Source organism: Pollachius pollachius (genome assembly GCF_949987615.1).
Source record: "Pollachius pollachius genome assembly, chromosome: 19".
In the NCBI taxonomy this organism is placed as follows: Eukaryota; Metazoa; Chordata; class Actinopteri; order Gadiformes; family Gadidae; genus Pollachius; species Pollachius pollachius.
Window position 1 is genome coordinate 11,298,940 of NC_136952.1, and position 22,469 is coordinate 11,321,408.

At 45.4% G+C, this 22,469-nt stretch overlaps 2 protein-coding genes across 5 annotated transcripts; both read right to left on the minus strand.

Moving 5' to 3' along the window:
• Nucleotides 1–118: 118 nt before the first annotated feature.
• kctd17 (potassium channel tetramerization domain containing 17) lies at nt 119–14,924 on the minus strand. 4 transcript variants are annotated; one of them, XM_079756333.1, is made up of 7 exons: nt 14,472–14,924; nt 8,392–8,500; nt 7,994–8,085; nt 6,118–6,264; nt 4,920–5,045; nt 3,964–4,192; nt 119–2,963 (listed from the first exon to the last, which is right to left on the minus strand). In XM_079756333.1, the coding sequence occupies exons 1-6, from the start codon at nt 14,835–14,837 to the stop codon at nt 4,007–4,009; spliced, it is 1,026 nt and encodes a 341-aa protein (XP_079612459.1). In that variant the 5' UTR covers nt 14,838–14,924; the 3' UTR covers nt 119–2,963; nt 3,964–4,006. The 4 variants fall into 4 exon arrangements, with proteins under 4 accessions (XP_079612459.1, XP_079612460.1, XP_079612458.1 ...); XM_079756334.1 differs by lacking the exon at nt 3,964–4,192; XM_079756332.1 differs by lacking the exon at nt 119–2,963 and having other exon boundaries at nt 4,136–5,045; nt 6,166–6,264.
• A 762-nt stretch (nt 14,925–15,686) lies between these two features.
• Nucleotides 15,687–21,783, minus strand: plbd1b (phospholipase B domain containing 1b; the record flags this gene model as incomplete). The annotated part of the gene is made up of 11 exons (XM_079756326.1): nt 21,686–21,783; nt 21,094–21,319; nt 20,915–20,998; nt 20,618–20,759; nt 20,071–20,220; nt 19,357–19,501; nt 18,374–18,574; nt 17,427–17,567; nt 16,850–17,035; nt 16,295–16,401; nt 15,687–15,863 (listed from the first exon to the last, which is right to left on the minus strand). The coding sequence occupies exons 1-11, from the start codon at nt 21,750–21,752 to the stop codon at nt 15,687–15,689; spliced, it is 1,626 nt and encodes a 541-aa protein (XP_079612452.1). The 5' UTR covers nt 21,753–21,783.
• Between the last annotated feature and the right edge of the window lie 686 nt (nt 21,784–22,469).

Below are 22,469 nucleotides of genomic sequence, written 5' to 3' on the forward strand. Positions count from 1 at the left end.
ATCACAGAAAATTGTTGTAAAGAAACAAACGTAACCATTTCTACTTTATAAACAAAAGATAGGACAGCTTTATTTTGTTGAGGGTGACATTCACTTACAATAAATAATTGAACCTCACCCTGGGCATGTATTGTGGCGATCATTGTACATGGTACATTATATCAGTTGGTTTCATGAAGTGACACAGCGGTTACAGGAAGTGATGGATACAGAAAGTGACAGAACTTGTAACATTTAGCTTGAGGCGATTAAGAGTCCAACGTTAGAACTCTGTACAATCACATTGGGTGCATGGGCAGGTCCTCTTTTTGCAGTGTTCTAAGGGAAAAAATCCAGCACAACATATTTATTAATTTCTTTATTTTGTATTTGTCTGACACAGCTCGCTCACTTAAGAGGCCACTGTGCAGTCGGCTTGATTAAAAAGGACAGCAGTTGTACATTTGAATTGGAACTAAAAAGACACGGAACGAAAGTACAGCAGAAGTCAGACGCGATAATCATCAGACATGGTGAATAATTCAATGTGGTTCCGCTAGCTCTACCAGTGAGTGCGCGGCGTGCCCTATACAGTGAACTGAGTAGGCCTACTGCCGTTATAAAGTGGAGAAAGTGGACGCTTAACACAAAAACGGACGGAATTCTATAAAAAATTAACTACACACAATTTGAACACACGGCAAGGTTCAACAGCTTGTTGGTTGAACAGCCCGACGGGAGGGACCTTGTCTGGTTTTTGCAGAGTTTAAAACCTGGCTACTTATTCAAAATAATAGTGAACTGAACAAAAATAAGTATCAAACATTCACGTGAAACAAATGAAGAAATCCAAATGTAGGCTACTTTAAAAGAAAACACCACCCACACCAAGCACAGCAAATAGTGTCAAATATAAACGGCGAACATAATACATTCCCTAATAATAAATAAACTTGTAAACAAATAATAAAAAAAACACCAACCATAATAAGGCATGGACTTCTTGAACTGTACAGCGTTGAGGCGTTCCATATAACAGGTGTTAGCCCACTCTATCTATGCACCAGCGCGTCCCCTTGTCTGTGGGTCTCCGAGACCTGAAACGGTGACCCAACAACCACCGTCGCAGAAAGCAGTCAGACTAAAAAGTTGCTACGCGTTGCTTTGAGCCAAGTTGCGGTCAAGCGTCTCCAAACCTCCCGTCGCATACCCATCCCGTAGTACTCCCCTGATAACACCATAGCGTTTAGCTTGCATACACTTTTTTTGCTGCGTAAAATCAAGGCACACTATGATCCATAAAAAGCCCACAAACAAATGAAATGCAAAAACAGTGCTGCCCTATCCGTTTTGTTCTATTATCTCCAAAAATGAAAGAAATTGGCTGCAGCATGAGTCCTAACTCGTTCTAAACACGATTTCTCTCTGAACATAAACATCAATGAGAAACGTAGTGTTGGTTATGCTTTAAGGGACCAGAAACTAGAATGTTGGTATCATAACAATGCTGCCATTCACACAAACAAAAAAAACACCCTCAGCCATGGACAAAAGAAAGCTGAAGTCCCTCACTCGCAAATACAATTCCCCAGGGATTATCCGTAAGAATATCTCATGGGGTGAAACAAAGCTTAGCTCCTCTTACCCTAGATTGTCTGTCATAATACTGATTGCCTATTGCTTTTACTAGATATCACATGTGGAGTATCTTTTGCCCTAGACGAGAGAGTAAAATATATATTTGCCAATTTACCCTGATGACTATAGTGGACATAGCTGACCAGCAGGGGGCAGGCATAAAACGCTAATTAATGGGCCTACTCCCAACTAATAAACACGTTGTCTTATCACTTCATTCCTTTGGGTTGAAAGAAGCAATATATAATATATACAATTATACAATCTGCCATATGCAGGTGTTCAGTTAAAAATATATAGGAAAGCTACGTGTCTGCCCCCAAACAAACATGAAATAATGACAGGGACAGGATACGAGCGGCCATACTAAACGACTACAAACCGTCAGCCTGCTTCCAGTCTCTGACCCTCCCTCCCTCGCTCTCTCTCTCTCCATTTCAATGCACGGTCCGATCAACATCTCTCTCTATCATTGTCATTCTCCAACAAACACGCTGTCACTCTCTCTATCTCTCTCTCTCTCATATTTTCACTCTCAGCCAGGGGCAAAAGCTGGCCCTGGATGCTAACCAGTAACAGTGTGCACGACACACAATCTATTACTGCTGAACACACACACACAGACACACAAACACACACACACAACACACACTTGTGCTTCAGGGAGCATTCTCACAGCATGTCCCTACACAATGTAATCAGATGCTGTGTGGGTGCGTTCAGGACAAGCTGGGAAATGGGAAACTAAGTGGGGATCACTGGTAAAGTGTTAAGAGCGTGGGGGGAGGTTTTCTGTGTCTAAAAAGACTAGGCTCAGCTCTGATGTCTCTCTATCTTTATTTATGGGGACATAAGCCATGAAGGGTCGCTCTGTTGGGTGTCTCATCAAAGAGAGGTACATGGACAATGAGATTACTTGCTTTGGGCCATTTCTTTCATACAACTCTCAAAGCGTTCTTTGTACCTCGGTGCAATACGAGCGTTGACACACAGGATATTTTCAGTTTCTTTTTAACAATTTTGATCTTTGGTAACAATTTTACTAAGTTCACTACCTCCCCTGGCAGAGGAAATACTTTGTAAACATTATCAGATAAACAATTTATTTTCCAATAAGATGAACATGTTACCAAATAGTGTCGACAATTTTTCAGCAGCATGTTTTTCAAATGCTATTCAAAATTGCATTTAACCCCCAAAAAAGGATCGAAATGCCGATGGGGAACCACTGAGATGTCACAGAAACGCGTTGCATTCAGGCATATTCCCACGACCGACCAACAGCAAACAAGGTCAGAGTGTATGGTATTTAAATGTTACATCCTCGATCCATGGATCTGGAAAAGCTGAAAAGAAAACCCCAGAAGAAAGTTAGTCATTATGAATACAAAGCAGGGAGCAAAGCACAGCCTTTTGCTTCTACATTTCAAACTATGTTTAGCCTGGGATGTTGATGATAGCAATGGCAATGGTGACAGGATGTCAAAACAGAGTATTATAGATGTCCATGGCCATGTTGGAACAGAGGGACAGGATGTGTCCATCGACAGTAACATGTTATAAAAGTTATTTTATATAAAAAATAAAAAGAATCAAAAGCTTGTTTCCGCTCTCTAAACCTTCACAACATACATACATATCTCTGGGTAGAAATGGGGCAAACATACGCCAACATAAGTGTGCGTATGTGTGTGTGTGGTGATCAAAAGGACAAATTCTAACAGCACTAGCTCATAAAGGTTGAGTTATTCGATAATACAGCATTGGTGATGGAAATCCATAGAGGGGACAAAGACTGGGTCAATATCTCAGCGGCTGCACAGACAGTACTGCCCACTTAATACACACACACACACACACACACACACACACACACACACACACACACACACACACACACACACACACACACACACACACACACACACACACACACACACACGCGACTACAGGTCCTATCAATGAACTGGGCACATTGCTAAAACCAAGCCTGCCCTCTTTCATGCAGCTTCCAAATGAAAATGCTAGCTTAGCCCTTGCCTCAGTGTGATGACGGGCAATACCCTTAACATCCACAATATTTAAATATAAATGGAATTATAAACACTACATGACTCTGTTTTCTATCTATTTCTCCATCTCTCTATATCAATATATCCATAAATTAAAAACATAAAAAATTAAAAACAAAGATATATACACACATATAGCAGACACATAAACACCCACACGCACACACAAAAAGTAAGACAACTACTAGCTCTAGCTCGCTAGGACATAAGGTAGCATGCGCTAGCTCGTTAGCACATGCTAGCTCATTAGTAAACGCTAGCTATGGATCCTCACCCATCAGTGTCTGTCTGTGTGGCAACATGGCAGCCCGAGAGTGTCACTCTCTAAGCCACACCTCATTGGGTGTGGTCACTCTGCCTGCCTCTTGGGCTTGACCAGCACCATCACCAGCACCACCACCACCACCACCCTCCACCTCCTCCTCCTCCTCCTCCTCATCCTCATCCTCAGCCTCCTCCTCCTCCTCAGCCCGGGCTGCTCCCTCCTGCTGCAGATCCGGAACCTTCCATGAGCACGGCGGAACCACGGAACCACGGTACAACAGAACCACAAACAAAAATAACCAAAGAAAACACGAGACAGAAAACGACAACAAAATGAAAAAGGGGTGATTAGCGCATGAGAGAGAGAGAGAGAGAGAGAGAGAGAGAGAGAGTGAGAGAGAGATCTAGAAAGATTTATATATCAATAAATATATCGACAGAGACAGCTAGACAGATGGATAGATAGAAAGACAGACACAGAGAGCAGATGTGATGAGATGGAGTGTGCTTGTGAGTGACATTTGAGCAGCTGGTGACATTCTGAATTCTCATTGGAGAGTGCAGATCAGACAGATGACATAAGCATCTAGAAAGGGGGGGTATAACACACACCTCCACAAGCACCCACTCATACACACACACACACACACACACACTCACAGACCATACAAACAAAAAGTGTGTGTGTGTTCCATTCTAAGTGTGCTAGGGTGTTCTGTGAGTGTTCTCTGCGTGTATCTGTTTGTGTGTTTGTCTGTGGGCTTGTGTGCGTGTGAATGTGTAGGTGTGTGTGTCTGTGCGTGTGCTTGTGTGTGCATGTGTGTTTTGTATCTGCACATGTTCTGTGTATATGATCCTTGGGTGCGTGCATGTGTGCGTGTGCATGCGTACGTGTGCGTGCATGTGCATGCGTGCATAGATGTGTGTGTGTGTGTTAGTGTGCATGTGTGTATTGCCCCCCCCCACCTTGGTCTTGTGGCTCTGCTCGGTGGCCACGCCGGAACCCGCTGTGTGCAGCTCCTTGGAGACCACACACAGGAACTCAGCCTGGTCCTCAGTGCCATAGCTGTAGGACGAGCCGATGTTCACCATCTACAGGGGGGGGGGGAGCGAGAGGGAGAGAGGAGACACGCTGTTGTGAGATTGATCAGCGAATGACCATTTGAAACAGGAAAATCAGGAGGAAAGACAAAGTTGAAACAAAAGTGGGGAGAAAGACAGCAAGGGAGAGACTGAGTGAGTAAGTGAAAGAGAAAGCGGCAAAATGTAAATTAGACGCCAGGTTGAGGAATTCAGATGGTATAAAAAAGGATCAAAGAGAGGAATGATGAAAGTAGAGAGAAAAAAGCTAGATATATTCAAACAAGGAAGTGAGAATGAGAATACATGAGAGTAGGCATCAAGGAGAGAGAGAAAGAAAAGCAAAATGAGAGAGAGGGATCAGACAATGAGAGGACACAACATACACACACACACACACACACACACACCGAGGGAGAGAGAGAGGGAAAGAGCAACAGAGAGACAGACAGACAGGCAGACAGACAGAGAAATATCCAACATCATAATGGGAACAGAAGGAGATGCATGCTCATGGACATCAGAGGGAAAGGAGCCATCACACAGTAGTGCCTCCACACGCAGCGAGCGTTTTAGCGCCAACGTCTGCGGCTGGAGAAGATAAGTAGGGAGGGCTGTGCAGAGGACTGGGGATCCGGGTCTGCTGCATGCACGGCCTCCTGGCGCCACGGCAACGGGGCCTGGGGGTCTGTCCGACGAGCACGCCGACTTGTTTAAAAAGAGCGGGAAATATCTGGCTTGAGGGAAATATTTATTACGGAGATGAACTACATTAAAAATCCCCCAGATGTGCCCGTATCCCTATGGGACCTACGGACCTTATGTTAGGGTCGTTATGGATGGACCATAACTACTCGGATCATGACATCCTTGTGCTAAAAAACACATCAGGGAGGATCAAATTAACCTCTGCAGGGCAGCGAGTTCAGTTCTGGGACACGGGGCAGAGAGCTGGTCAAGGGGTCAGGGGTCAAGGTTCTAGGCAGTGAGGCTAAAAAAGGTGGGGGTAGAAGGGGGGGGGGGGGGAGGAAGGCGGGGGAGGGGGAGGGGAGGGGTTTTCAGCGGCAGCGTGAGTCCAACCCACAGTCCAGAGCAGTCCGGTGCGGGGCTTTCTGCAGGTGCGCACGCTGACCTGCTCAAACTTCCAGCCGTCGGACATGGTGGACACCATCTGGGTGAGCTCCTCCTCCTGGCACTGCAGCACCCGGTACACGTGCTTAGGGGGCACCTGCTGGGGGGGAGAGAGAGAGAGGGAGAGGGAGAGAGAGAGAGAGAGAGGGGAGAGGGAGAGAGGCAGGGTTAGTATGGAGAGAGAGAGAGAGAGAGAGAGAGAGGCAGGGTTAGTATGGAGAGAGAGGGAGGGGGATAGGGAGAGAGAGAGAGGGAGGGGGAGAGGGAGAGAGAGGCAGGGTTAGCATGGAGAGAGAGAGAGAGAGAGAGAGAGAGAGAGAGAGAGAGAGGCAGGGTTAGTATGGAGAGAGAGGGAGGCGGATAGGGAGAGAGAGAGAGAGGGAGGGGGAGAGGGAGAGAGAGGCAGGGTTAGCATGGAGAGAAAGAGAGAGAGAGAGAGAGAGAGAGAGAGAGAGAGGCAGGGTTAGTATGGAGAGAGAGGGAGGGGGATAGGGAGAGAGAGAGAGAGGGAGGGGAAGAGGGAGAGAGAGGGAGAGGGAGAGGGAGGCAGGGTTAGCATGGAGAGAAAGAGAGAGAGAGAGAGAGAGAGAGAGAGAGAGAGAGAGAGAGAGAGAGAGGCAGGGTTAGCATAAAGGGAGAAAGAGAGAGCGAGAGCGAGAATAGAGGTATAGAGAGATATAGAGATAGACATGGGAAAAGGACAGAGATAAATGACAGATATAGTTGAAGACCAGGTTCTGCACACTACTGATGTCAGCCTCCATTCCGGAGAAAATGTGTTCAGTAACATTCCTGCTGTATTATTCAAGTGTGTGTGTGTGTGTGTGTGTGTGTGTGTGTGTGTGTGTGTGTGTGTGTGTGTGTGTGTGTGTGTGTGTGTGTGTGTGTGTGTGCGTGTGCGTGCACGTGCGCACACACACATGACCGTCTGAGCAAGAGTGCCTTAAAGTGGCATTTGACATCACGGTGGTTAAGCACGAAGAACAGCACAAGATTGTGCACGCTCTATTTCTTGAAAACAAACGGAAGCACTGAAGATCTATTCAAGGGCTGCACTTTTTGGTGGCGTCTGTGTATATATAACCGCACAGTATATAGGAGATTCAGCCCCAAGTTAAAGTGTACTGTACAGTGTAGAAAGTAGATTGCAGATCCATGTGTCTGTGTGTGCGTATGTGTTAGCCTGTGTGTGTGTGTGAGATGGGGGGGGGCACACTATGAACCACAGATGTATTATATAAGACGGAGAAAGAGTGATGAGGTTTCCTCATACGGAGACAACAGAGAAGAGGAGGAGGAGGAAGAGGAGGAGGATGCCTATAACACCACCAGTCCTATGAATAGCAGCGTCCAGCCTGATATATGGAGAGGAGGGAGGGGAAATGGGCTTCTTGAGAGATTTCATGAAAGGGATTTTGATTAACACTGCAACTGGGCTTTTTCGTTGCACTGAAAAATGTATGATGTCTGCAATAATTTAGCTTTTCCTATATTCAGGTTTCATAATATATGGCTGTCATGGTACTATATATCTATATAAAGCTAGTGTGTGTGTGTGTGTGTGTGTGTGTGTGTGTGTGTGTGTGTGTGTGTGTGTGTGTGTGTGTGTGTGTGTGTGTGTGTGTGTGTGTGTGTAAGTCTGTAGCCTGTAACACACGAAGGGTACTTTATCCTCCCAAAGAGGCCACAGGGTTTTTCACCGGCAACCGAACACACCTCCTTCTCTTCCCTGTTTTGTACGTCTTTGTGTGTGACAAAGTGTATCTGTGTGTGTGCCAAAGGGTGTGTGTGCGTGCATGCGTGCGTGTCTGTGTGTGATCTGCTCCTACCTGCGTGGCCTTTGAGTCCCTCTCCAGGATCCTCTCCTTGACCAGCTTGATCAGAGGGGTGATGTTGTAGAACTCAGCCTCCTCTAGCACCCCTGTACACAACAACCAACCAGTCTCTCGTTTCAACAGCTCCGTGGCGCTCACAGGAGGTGTGTTTATTTTCCTCCGCAATTGGGGATTTCTATTTAGTCTGCTGGGTTGTGTAGGCAATCAATCTAGGGAATGGGTTTTACGTCATCCATTGATCATTATTAGTATCATCACAATCAATCTGAATTGTCGGGTAGGGGGTGTTTTGTTGAACCCGTAAATCCCTAGTCGGCAGAAAATATGCGGGTGTCTGGACACTGGAGGGTGAACGTGTGAAGGATTTGAGTGAGTAAATGAAGTCCACACACCTTCCTCCGCCAGCTCCTTGTTGTAGACCAGTTTTCCGTGCCGCAGGTAGTTGAGGATGGGGCCGAAGTAGGTGGGGTCTCTGTCGATGACGTACGCCCCCGTCTCGTCCTGTGGCAAACACACAGCCAATCGGGTTGGTTAATGCATCGTACCAAGGGATCCCGTGAAGAGAAGGTGGTTTTGATGGTCGTCAGCCTCACTTGTAAGACACTTGGGCAAAGAGTGCCTGCTGAATGAACTCTGTTTACATTTGTTATATCTTCTTTTATTATACTTGTTGACATCCTCAATGATAGAGCGATTCATCGTCAGCACTGCTCGCTGAAGGGCAGACAGACTATCGTTATTTCCATGAAGAGGCTTATGTCAACCTCCCACTCCAAATACACTCTCGGCTTCAGATGAGTTCAACTATACAGAAGTCCAACCCAAAAGGAGAAAGTTAAGGCAGTCCATAGCCCAAATGATCAACCGTCATCTTCTGTGCTGATCGATGCATATTTATTCAAACGGGCCACCGCACCAGCCATTAAATCTCTCCCACTGCCCGTTTCCCTGCGCTCAGCAGGAAACTGTTCACCTCTGCCCGCTAACGGCCGCAGCTCGTGTGGAAACACATTAAATAAAAGGCAGCTTCACAGTGGAACTGCCCTTGTTAAAACCATCCAGACACATTGCGTTCAGGGTTAGGGCAGCCTGCTCAGCGGTCCTACATAAGAGCTCCACTGTATTGGTATCGCTGCACACGGTGTGCACCCGTTCCACGACACCCCTCTGTTCTCCTTTAGGTCCTCGTCGTCCTTGTGGTAGTCATGTGATAGCGGGGGAACCGGGTTGGTGAGGGCCCACTTATACACCGCCCCGCCCCCCCTCCAAACACGCGCACACACACACACACACACACTGTCACCAGCGCTGTCTGTGCCGGTGGTGTTGTCCACGCCTCTGGCTGAGGGCATTAGGGAGCTTGCCGAACACACTCCATAAGGACTCCAGTCCGGTGGGGCGTGCGGAGGAGAGAGAGGGAGTGTGCAGTGCCGGTAGGACACGCCCTTTCACTTGACTTGTACTTCATCTGTAAGGCAGACTCCCTTTTTGTTCCCAGTGCGCACCGCTGCTCCATCGCTCCTTGAAGTCAGAGCTTATGTTCTGCGCACTGCCGATAAAGATGAGGATACCAGTCTGATCCAACGGAGGATGCCATGAGAGGATAGACACGAGGACATCAAATATATAGTTAACCATTACGTAGTCGTGCATACACACACACGCGCACACACACGCACACACACGCACACGCACACGCGCACACGCACACACACACACACACATTGCATGTAGTTATAACACACTCACACAAACATTATGAAATCATGTAAACATATTAACATGAATGAGGAGGCTTCTGGAGGGCACCTCTTCTGTCTTGGAAACATGATTGAGAAATATGAGCCAGCCAATAATAGAACATGGCCAGAGATATAGAGAGAGATATACAGTAAGAGAGAGAGAGATACAGTAAGAGAGAGAGAAAGAGAGATGGCTTAATAGTATGAAGGCACTGTGACGTGAAGAGAGGGTGAGGTAGGTCAAGTGTGAGAAAGGGAGAGAAAGACAAACATCATGAACACACTGACAAGCAGAGGTAGAGAGAGAGAGAGAGAGAGAGAGAGAGAGCGAGAGAGAGATACAGAGAACGGGCCAACATGCAAAGGGAGCAGGAGAGAGAGTGAAGATTAAAAAGTTACCCCCGATCAGGGGGTAACTGGGGTCAGGGTAGAGAGGGAGATGGAAGGCCTGAAGACATGAGCAAGTCATCAGCACGCTGTGGATCTGTGTGCGTGCGTGCGAGTGAGTAAGATAGGAAAAGAGACAGATGGAAAAGAGAGAGAGAGGTAGAGAAAGAAAGAGAGGTAGAGAGAGAGCAAAATATAGACCTATAACAGAGCATACCCACACCCACACATGCACTACGCATAGTCTTGCTCAATCTGTCCTCCCTGTTCTCAGATGCGAGACACAAATCGGTGCATGTACATGACACATGATCATGTTCAGTTTACACTTTTGAAGTTCGCCAATAAGCGAGTCTGTTTGAACAGTCAAAGCGCCCACCGAGAATGGCCGGTGGGCGCTGTTAATGGTTCATCCAGGACGTGTCCAAGGACAAGGAGAAACATGGTCAGCCATGGCACCAGACTTAGGATATAGGCTGAAGAATGAGGAGTCACACAGACAGACAGACAGAGACAGACAAGAGAGAGACAGATATAGAGATAAAGGCGGAGAGAGAGAAATGGTTAAATCAACCAAGAGTCAAAAGAGAATAAAAGACAGAGTGAAAGAATGGGGTTTCGGCTATCAAGACAAGGAGACCAGCAGGGAAAGATAAAGAATAATAAACACACATCTATTTATAAAACAATAGAGAGAAAGAGATATGAAGACATGGGCTAGACAGACAGAGAGACAGAGAGGCAGAGAGAGAGAGAGAGACACACACACACACAGACAGATACAGCGCGAGATGCCGGGAATTAAGAGTACTGAAAAACAGTATTCGTGTGCAGGTCTATAATCAGCCTTGGGTCTTGGCCGTGTCACGTTGTAGATGGTTACACAGAGAGGGCTGCCATCGCTGGCGTGTTTCCTGTAGGAGGCGACAGCTCCTGGCGGTCGGCCAGCTGTGAGCCGGGCCGCTCCTACCTACCCACCAGCACACGCCGCTGGGACCAGTTTGCTCAATTTCATCTCAGCCGTACAAAACGTTATGGAATTTTTTGGTCCTTTTTTCCACATAGAAACATCCACTGAAAATATTGTGTTTTGGATGGAATAGCACAAAATAATAGAGAGGAGATTATAAAGTCCAATCTCATGCCGTATTCCAGTATGATATTACACATTGCGGATGATTTACTGTTTATTTATAAAGGTGCATCCCCAAACATAAATATAGATAGAATTGCCTTCCGGTTTACTTCTGTCACATACCACGGCTGTCCTGGAAATGTGTCTGACAGCCGATTATTCGGGTGATTATTATTAAGCGACAGCCCTGAGGCAGACATCTGCACACACGCTGAGACACCCACCATCAGCGGTGTCAGTACATCTGCTATCACTTCATGCAAGACCACAAACTACAACCAATTACAACTCACATCATTCTGATGAACAAGTTATAACTTCCAAATGGAAAATATTATTTTACCGAGAATAAATCGAATATGCCTAATACACAACCCCATGGACTACTTATTCAAAGACAACATTTGCGTTGCATGAAAATATGATCCTACTATGCAAATACTGCGTATGCAATGGCTGCTATGGTATTGCAGAGATGGCTGGAGGACAGCGCACAGCCCAGTTTGAGCGGCCATGTTCAGTCATCTTGTTTGCATGGGAGCGCGCTCAACAGAAGAGAGGAATCGATAAGGTGACCGTTAACAACACACAGTATCAGATCAATTAGGTGAATCAAGTTGTTCATTTAAGTGCTCACCTGGGGGCCACGACTGTTTTTAATCACCACCTATCATTAGCATAACTGCCTTTATTGCATCGCTAATGGATGAGATTGTGTGGGCTATTACACACTCATAATAGACCAGTGTTCATTGATCTGAGCTCTCTCTTAATGTCCACTCATGTTTTGTGGACCACTTAGAAGTATATTGTGGCAAGACCTACCTTTAAACCCTGTGCTGTAATCCCACACCATAGACCGTTTTTGATTATTGGAATAGAAATGTTGATCTGTATTCTACAGCCAAATGACACACAAAAGATGTTCCACTGATAACACATTGATATCCACACACTATTGCTAAGCTACAAAACTGAACTGTTTGACGTTGTCAACCGCCTTTGCCTGCAAAGACAGCGACCACGACTTTTATTGAACTCTGCTGAGGTTGGGGGGAACATCCTAGAAGCATTGCTCCATATGAGTTACTTTTTATTTGAATTGATGATTTGATATGAATCCTCTCATGGCACCATGTGACTCAGCACGGCTTAAGCCAAGTGGTAGCAGAGAAGCTGCAACATTAGGTCGCTGGAAGCCATCAGTTTGAATCCTCTTTAAAGTCACATTTATCTACTTGATATCCTAGTGTGTGCGCTGACCTTTAGCTTTCCACTGTATTCTGTTGACCATAATGCTCTATTTAGTATAATTCTTGGATGAACCTGTTGACAGCAGAAACCTTGATGTGATACATTATGTTTTGACGTTGACATATGTTATCGATAAAAAGTGGAGTTTATCATTCTTTATAATGAGTAATCCGGGTGTCTTCCATTTCCATTCATTAGACGTTGGTCATGAAAGTACACACACGGTGCTGATGAAGCAAGTCTAGACAGAGACTGGAATTCATCCCCACCTTCCCTGAGTCCAGACATGAGCAGTGGATAACAGCTAAAGCTGAAAAGTAAGCCAACCAGTGGGGGTCACTTCTTCAGATTACGGTCATTCAGACCTGGTCTTGAAGCAGACGGTCTGACTCAATTGGCAACTGTGCCAGGCAAACGGTCAGCAATCGTATTATTAGTAAATGATACACATCCAGACTCTGTTTATGTGTGTGTAGTGTGTGTGTGTGTGTGTGTGTGTGTGTGTGTGTGTGTGCGTGTGTGTGTGTGTGTCTTAAACCAGCAGTCTTGCATCTTGGATGCTTAGGAGGCTGATGCCAGCAGATTATGGAGATACAAATCTGCTAGTCTCCTCGAGTTTGACAAACAACAGTCTCTCTCTCCCCACCCCCCCCCCCCCCCCCTCCCCCTAACAGCATGCTTGGCCTCACAATCAGTTATCATATTATCATCATTTAAAAGTCCATGGTTTAAGAGTCAATTAAATGTGATGCAATTTTCATGAACACTGCAATTCATATTAGTGAAGGCAGGATAGTGCACTATATGATTCATACTCATGAACAATGAGAGATGGAAGTCGGTTAATGGCCATGTGAGACCCAACACGTCACCTATTGAGTGGGAACAAGTTCCCGGTCGATATGCTGCACGTCATCTCCAGATGCTAAATTCCTCTGCTAGCATCTAGAAATGTCAGTTAAAATTGACAGCATACACACACACTTTACCTTGACGAACATCCTGAGAAGATATTACACCACATAACTCGCAGCCCATCGCAAGGGACTGTAGAACAAAAGCATTTTTGCACTCTTTTTTTTCCCTTTTATTTCATTTAAAATTCAGACAGACTGCAGTTCACCGACATCTTGATCCATGTAATGAGTAACAGACGGGCTAAAAAAGATAGGTTATAAAAGGCCTTGCACCTTATTGCACTTCCCCATTATTCTACAGAGCAGCGGTCTACACCTAAACATGGTGCAGAAGACATGGGTTACCAATTAACCAACAGTCCGCTGTACAATCCCAGCCAAATCGCCTCGCTGTCTATAGGACCTCCTCTATATCCCACCCACCTATACACACATAGAATTCTCTGCACTGCAGGGCTTTCGGAGGGAGAGCGGATATTTCAACAAGAGGAGATGAAAGGTTGACAGGCAAAAGGATGCAAGTGTAAGGTGGAGGCAGAGCAGCAGCCTGAGAACAAGAATACGCAGAGGAAAGGGGCGATGAAGATGATTTGGAGGAGAGGAGTAAGACGTTGAATGAGAGAGAGAGAGAGAGAGAGAGAGAGAGAGAGAGAGAGAGAGAGAGAGAGAGAGATCTGCTGTGTTGAAGGTCACATTGTGAATTTATATTACACTTGAGCACGTCTCTCCCTGCTTAAAAACTCGTTGACTTTCAATTTCAACCCTCAGCACAGCCTGGTACCCTCATAGTACGCCTATATGCACTCACTCTGCAGATCCGTGTGGACCGCGTAGCCAATACGTTGTCAGCAGTCCATCCGCTATAATGCCCCATACTGTGCCAGGGTATCCAACCAGCCCAGCGTTAAAACGTCGTCCACCTTGCGATCGCAAGCACCGGTCCACGGCAGTAGAAGCAACTTCTCAAGTCAAGCTATTAATAATATAATAAATAAACGAAAAAAAAAGAAGGACATTCTTACGAACGACGGACCTACCGTGTCTGAGTGCAAGTCCTGCTGTTGACAGAGCCTGTAAAGAAAGGAAGTTTGTTCTTTGAGAAGGGTATGCCGCGTTGTGAGGAACACCGTGCCGCCGACGTTCAAGCGGACCCATTTCCCGCTGTTCCCCCCAGTGGGGTTGATCCCAGAGCCGTTCCCGATGCTCTGCGTTGCTATCCCGCTGGATTCAGTGGCGGTCGCCGTAGCGGTAGCCGTTGTTGTCGTGCTATCAGTTCCCTCGCTGTCTTTGTTGTTGTTATTGTTGTTGTTGTTATTGTTGTTGTGGCCGTGGTGCGTCGTCTTCAGCATACCGACCTCCGATAAAGCATTTGGCACCGGTTCCCGTCTATCTTCTGTTGCCATTGGGGAAACTGTAACGGACACAAGTTGACGAAGACTGACGCAAATGTTCGCGTCCACAAGCTTCCTCCCGTTCAGCAGCCGAGGATGCTCCGCCCTTTTCGGTCCAAACCATCGCCCGAACCAACCCGCCTCCGTATCAAGGATGTGTCCACGAATCTGGGTGTTGTAGTTTTCTTTGGGCGTGGTTCCTTCACCAGTCGATGCTTGCTTTAACATCTCTCATAGATCAACTCAGGCCAACACCCAGTCAACTTAAGTTTATTTTTATTAGGTAAATTCATGGTCCTACATGTCACGTTTCTCCCTTACAATCAAAAAACAGAGTTATTTCTGTTATGCAGCTCTTTGAATTGAACTTTTGTTATTTTGACAGGACAAAATAGACCTTGACTATGCTACAACCTCTTCACTCTGCTAACGGCATAACCATATTTTGACAAATTCTTATACACCTTTTGATCACATGTTGTGCTAACATGTCATTATAATAGTCTCAATTTCCGATAATAATATTAAGAATAAATACAACAATGGGTATCCAGAGATACCCTGTGAATACCTAATTATTATAATAAATACTTCCTATAAGAGAGTGCCTTGTGGAGTTAACAAGGGTTAAATAAGTACAGTGTTAAAGGGAAGGGTGACACAGGTGATAGGAAGACGTGTGTATACAGTAGGCCTATACATAGATCCGCCATCTTGGTGCTTGTTCACCATCATCATAAGAGAAACAGATGCTTGTACAGTATCTTTGGTCAAGAAGCATCAAGATGGCGGCATGGACTGTGTTTCAGGGACTTCAGATGACACGATAGAAACCCTTAACTACACCTATGTAGTTCTACGTCAGGGCTGGTGGAGAGTTGGCCGCACGGCGATAAAGGTGAAGTTGTAGGTCGGCGGTAGATCTTTATGCGTTGTGCCGTTGAACCCTCGCCACGAGAACGGCCGCAGACCCCCCTGTGTGGTGGGACCGTTTATCACCTCGGCAACCAACTGTCGCGACATATGGTAGTCTGTTACCTGTACTGTGAGGAAGAGAGAGTGAGGAGAGTGTTTGTGTGTTTGTGTGTTTGTGGGATGGAGAGGTGGGGTGATTGTTCAATTAAAGTATGCGTGTGAGTAATTACAGTGTGTGAAAGTGAGCAAGAGAGAGAGTTGGAGGAGGAATGAAAGAGGGATAGGTTACCAAAATAGCAATACATTGTCAAGACTGGTTATAAATAATTGACACAGTATCTGACATTTAAAATGTGCACTGGCAATATCGCTTTTTGCCCTTTTGATTTTCTTTTACAACATGACCATTAAAAATAACGAAGGAAACACATGATAATAATAAAAATTCCTGAATGTTTAACAATGCTAAATTCATCTGTGGAGTACTGAAGACTCCCTCAGGTGACCAGAGACATTATGTTCCTGATCTCGGTAGGATAACAGTAACCTCTGACCTTTGTGTCATAACATCCACCTGGGCGCGCTCTGCGCAGCTTTAGGTCGTCACGGCAACAGATGGTTTTGCATGGATGTCCCCTGGTATAGGGATCCCGCTTGTAGTCTGCAACAAAGGATGGACTGTTCCAAGTCGTATACCGTAGCAGAAAAACACACTGTACAAGGGCTAAAAATACACCACTCTTACAAGATGTTTTTGATAACATACATATATATATATATATATACATACATACATACATATAATTTACTCAAAATAACTGCAGGCAAAAAAACAACTCAGTTATTCAGACTTAAAATGCATATTTTACTGGATGCTAACAGTAAACATGTGTCAAAAACATAGAAATAGACTAGATATTAATCATTAATTTCTTTTGGAAAAATAACTATAATCAAAAGCAACATAACTGCTTGGGTCAAAGTTTGTGGTGTCCCAAAATAAAGTAAACAGAAAGCGAAAATTATAATGGAAAAAGACTGTGAGGGATCATGTGAGTGAGAGCTTCCTGCCAGAGAACCAATGAGAGCCAAGCAGCCAAAGCACCTACTGTTGTATCTCATCATGTGTTTCAGAGAGCTCAAGCTAGAGACCCTGGACTGATCTCGACGCAGGATCTTTGCCCGGGGGCAAAGGTCATAAGAGAATTCCTCGCCGTATCTGCGCCACATCACGCCGTACCCGCTCAGGTTGTAGATGTCGGCGTGGAACGGCACATTGTACGACGGCCAGTAGCCTGTTCAAAGTGTGTGAGGGGTAGAAGCCTCTTTTAGGGTGTCCTCTTTTATATAGAGTTTAGGCATAAGTCTAACAACATTGAGTTGTACTGTTCTGTGTTGTACACAATATAATCTGTCGAGTTCCTTCTTCTGTTAAACACATCAACAAACGCATTTTAATCAAACACATGATTTGATTTATATTGTATTCTATTTTATCCTACATTGTACATTGGAGGTTCACTGATCAGAGTGATGAATTAAGTTTGCTCAAAATAAAGAACGATTGTTCTTTTAATGTATTTGTCAGGTAGGACTTTTGAATGCCTACAACTCGACTGCGGATATTGTCTAATACCCCACAACCACACACCGGTTAGCCCTGCACTACCTACCCCCCTGTCCTACCTCTGCGTAGGGCCTGGCTCTGGTCTGAATGGAGGACCTTCCCAGGGATCTGCTCCACAACAGTCAGGGCCCCGTCCTCCATGCTTCGGCCCAGGGACACCTTGTTCAGGTCCAACACCATGTACTGGCTGTTGTAGGTGCCTGGAATGCAGAGAAAACAGGCTTGTTTAACACCACCTTAATTCTCTAGACTATAGCAGAGTACACACTATTGCGTAATAAGCCTACATAACATACAGCTGTTGCATGACATAACCTGTCTATCTGACATAAGTGCGGCCCTATCAAGCCCTTTGGGACTGGCAATTGCTGTAACTGTAGCAGCCTTACAAATAGATGTCCCCTAATCTGTTTAGAGGCCAGGAAGTGCTGTGCTCCAGGGCATGTTTTCCGGGACATATTCCCTCAGCGCTCCAGGCCAGGGTCGGACCCCTCATTCAGGAACAGGGAGCTATAGTGCTTAGAGCGTATGTGTCTGAGGGGAAGTGGGGGGGCGGAAATTTCTGAAATGATGCATGTTGTGTCAGTGCTTGGGTAATCAGTGTTAGAAACACACTTCACATGGTGTCCTATTCCCTAGCCTCCATAGCAACAAGTGACCAAAGACCCAGGGCAGATGCTGCATTTACATACACAAGGGTTACGGATTATAACAACAAGGAGAGGAGGAAGCAGAGATCTGGAGGAGAATCTGAAACTCGACATTTCCATTTTAAATGGGCTGGAATTACTTGTTGACTACTGAGTGAGTCATTTATTCGCTGTTGTTTCGGGTGAAGATTCCACTTGTCTCCCCGTGTGCTGACTCAGCTCAAGATCAAGATCGCTCTCTCACACACACACACACACGCACACACACACGCACACACACACACACACACACACACACACACACACACACACACACACGCACACACACACGCACACACACACGCGCGCGCACACACCTGAGTTGTAATTGGAGAAGACGCGGGCCCATTGCTCTCCGCTGAGAGCCATGGCGTTGGCCAACCGCACCCTCTGCCAGGCCAGCAGAGAGTGGGGGGTGAGCAGGGAGAAGAGGGAGACGTTGAAGACCACGTTGGTGGTCTGAGTGACCAGGAGACCGCTACCCAGGAGGTAGAAGTCATCCAGGGAGGACAGCAGCCCTGCGGGGAATGACGCACAACAAAGGTTCAAAGTGCATTATGGGTAGGGAGGGAAGGGAAAAGGACCAGATCGGGGAGGAAGAGATTAACTAACAATTATGCATTAAAAGTGAGGCCCTGTTTTTTGTTGCTGCTTTTTGTCAACCTTGCTCATTTTCTACAATCCCTGTAATGATTGTCTTAGGCATGCCAAGTGAACACATGCATAAACACCATGCATAAACCATGAGCAGCATTAAGGTCCAAGAAATGCTTAAAAATGTGTAGTCGTCCAGAATAAGACAAATATATACAGGTGACAAACAAATACAGGCGAGGATTATAAAATTATCTTATGCAAAAAAAAGTACTTCGATTAACTGTTTATGTATGTCCAGCACCTTTCAATAGAGGAGAGAGAGAGAACATGATAGAGAACAAGAGAGAGGGAGCCAGAGACCGAGAGACAGAGAGACAGAGCGCGAGAGAAACAGAAAGACTGCGAGGGGAAGCAGAGCAATGTATTATTTATGTTATTTTCTCTTTTGCACTTTAGCAGAAGGTTGCTCTGATATTGGACTATACAGTTTATATACATTGTATAAACGCAGTATAAACTAAGCTAAAAAGACGAATGTGTGTATAAAAAAATGTCTACACATAAAACTGTAAACAATGTTGTTTAATGCCAGTACACATAAAACAAATATGTTACACAGGATGTATACATGTCGTCTGTGAGTGTGTGTGTGTGCGTGCAGGTACTTGTATGTGACTGGGTGTATGCGTGTATGCATTTGTACCAGGGTAGCTGCTGAAGGACATCTTTGCAGCGGTTGTGTGTTTACCAGAGACCCGGAGGTCCCAGTGTTTGTAGATGCGCATGCTGGCAGCGTAGGTGAACCAGCTAGAGTGAGCAAAGAGCAGGTTCTCAAAGCCCGCCAGCACCTGGGACAGACACAACACACGGGAGGTATGGTACATTGTGTTTGTCTATGTGTGTATGTGTCTGCGTGCCTCTGTGTTTGTGTGTGCATGTGCCTCTGGTGTGTGTGTGTGTGTGTGTCTGCCTGCCTTTGTGTTTGTGTGTGTGTGTTTGTGTGTGTGGGTCTGCGTGCTTCGGTGTGTGTTCCTGTATGTATGTGTGTGTGTGAGTGTATGTGCCTGCTTATGTGTGTGTGTTTGAGCCTACGTGCCTGTATGTGTTTGTGTGTGTGTGTGTGTGTGTGTGTGTGTGTGTGTGTGTGTGTGTGTGTGCACCCATGACATGCGACACTGCATGAATGTCCTCAGTTTGTATTCCAGTCCCCACACATTGCCCCCTCCTTCCAAATTCACTCTGTGAAGAGCAGGACAGGACGTGAAGCATCTCCTGGAATTTCCAATTCCAATGGGATGCTCACACACACCCAATCACAGGACCTCACTAGGTCACCGATTACCGCCTGCCTGCTTTTCCCAAGCACTGTGCTCACCACTCAACCCCCGGGGGCCTGGGGGGGGGGGGTTGGCCTGACCTTTATAAGAGCAGTGCAGTGGCCCATTCCTGGCATCCTCCACGGCCCCGTCCCCGCACTAGAGGACTTGGAGCGGGGAGTCAGGGCAGGGACTAGGTCCAACAGGTCCCCCATCCCATTCAGAAACTGGACCATTAGAAGAGACAGCGGCTACAGAGGAGCGGAGGGGAGAGGGAGAAAACACAGGCGTGGGACAGAGAATACGAATGGGACGAGTCGATTTGAGGTTGATGATTCAGCACGTGCATGCACAGGCACAAACACACACACATACAATGGCCATATGGAAACTCTTACTCAAAACAGACTGACATGCACCGACACACAAACGCACGTACGCACGCATGCACACATACACACACACACACACACACGCACGCACGTACGTACGCACACACACAAACACACACACACACACACACCAAAAACCTCAAGTCCCACAAATTCAAGTCCAATACACGTGAACACACAACCATGCATATTAAAGCACAAATACACAAAGCAAAGACAATTAAACATGCTCCAACTCGCCCTGAAACATGCACACCTCCATTTGTTGGGTCTTGGCCCAGTATGTAGCTCCTGCCTGCAGACCGTCCAACTGAGCAAGGATCAGTCCCATATGCCTCCACATGATGTCCCTGTTTCCCTTTAGCTTCACCTGCTCTCTGCTCCAGCAGTTCTGCTTGCTGTCGTTAAATAAGATGTTGGTGAGTAAGTTCCAGTTTTGTGTGATGTGATTACTTTAAAAATCTATATATTTTTAGAATATTTCGTATGTCTATAACGTTAACTAAGTAGTTGACCGTTAAATTCACGCTTTCGTTCATTTTCGTCCATATACCTCAAAAAACTTTCAACGGTATGAACCATTTCTTCGTCTTTTATCAGTTGTGGGTACATGTTGGAGTAGTGACTGGACATCTGTCTGAAACAAAGAAAATGTGATATTTTAAACGTCGAACCAAACGGTCTCCCTCAAATGCACATGTGCTCTACATCGTGTTCGACCAGACCACTCACCTGGCCGTCAGGAAGCCCTCCAGGTAACCCGCTAAAAAGTAAGTGGTTTCATCGGTTTGTTTTTTTTCTCCGTACCCTGCACGGACTTCCAACATCCCCCACCCAGTCAGGAGGAGGGTATCATTATAGAAACCATAGGCACCCCCATCTCGCGTGTCCATCACCCCCTCCTTCAGAATGACACTTTTCTGGGCCTCGTTCCAGTACGCAGTAGCCTCTTGGAGGCCTACCGTAAAGGATGGGTGATGATTAGAGTTGGATAACGATTATATAAGATTACATAAGATCACTAATCGGACACAAATACGTGCTTATATGTGGTTAGCATGTTTCTAACAATGTAAACCGAGATACAGTGAACAAAACAAAATTATATTCAATATAGTTGGCAACTAATGTCAAACTTTTCAAACAGATTCATCGTTCCGATTCAATCAATTATTTCAGTCACTTTAAAAATGAAAACGTTTATTACATTAGTACTTAAATTCCATAGGCCTGCCATATGTGGTTAGCCTGCAAATAAACAAGTTAACGAACTTATGAAAACATTTTTGGGAATAAAATGGAATAGAAATTGACCTGTACTTACGATTAGTGTGTACAAAAGCATAGAGAGCGAAAAACAACACACAACGTTCGACACTGTGAACCTCCATGTAAATATCAGAGGAACATAACCGTGTATGGCTGAACTAATGATTTCCGTTCTTTGAAAAGATTACATTGTCTCGTTCGAAATAACGCGCTGATTAAGTGTCCTGTAGCTGTAACATTTGTTTTTGTTTAACGTCCTATCACTATTCAGAACCTATGTCCATGTTTCAGTGTGAGAGAAGATAAAATAGCACCACCCCAGATGGGACTCGAACCCACAATCCCTGGCTTAGGAGGCCAGTGCCTTATCCATTAGGCCACTGGGGCGCGTTACCACCCTTAGATTTATGGCTTATATATAGTTGACATTTGAGCCATGACGGGATCTAGAGTCTCATTCAATTGTAAAGACACGTTATTTAAAAAAGTAATTTAATTGAATAAGCTACAAATAAGCAACATATAGATATCTAATATATTTTAGATGGCTTCGAGATCACCATGGTGATTTTCCCGTTTCTTAGTTCAAACTACTATTGCATACCAATAGGGGTATTCCGGTCAACGTATTACACCTTTTACATGATATGTGCAAATAAACCATAGAATACTCTTGAATAATAATGAATTGTTGTTTCATTTTATATATTGTGTATAGCGATGACTATTTGAAAACATCATCGAATTAATTTCGTACGTGTTAATGTAAAAGGCCTCTACTTTAAGTAATGGCATCGTCGCACATGCGCTGTTGTCGATGTGCTTCGCTGTTGGTGTAT

Excerpts from the sequence above, each read along its gene's own strand:
- kctd17 (XM_079756331.1), bottom strand. The coding sequence starts at position 14,837 with ATGGCAACAGAAGATAGACGGGAACCGGTGCCAAATGCTTTATCGGAG. Across the intron at positions 8,501-14,471 it reads AGGACTTGCACTCAGACACG|GACGAGACGGGGGCGTACGT; the intron begins GTAGGTCCGTCG and ends TGTTTGCCACAG. Across the intron at positions 5,046-6,117 it reads GCACCGGACTGCTCTGGACT|ATGGTGAACATCGGCTCGTC; the intron begins GTGGGTTGGACT and ends CCCCCCCTGTAG.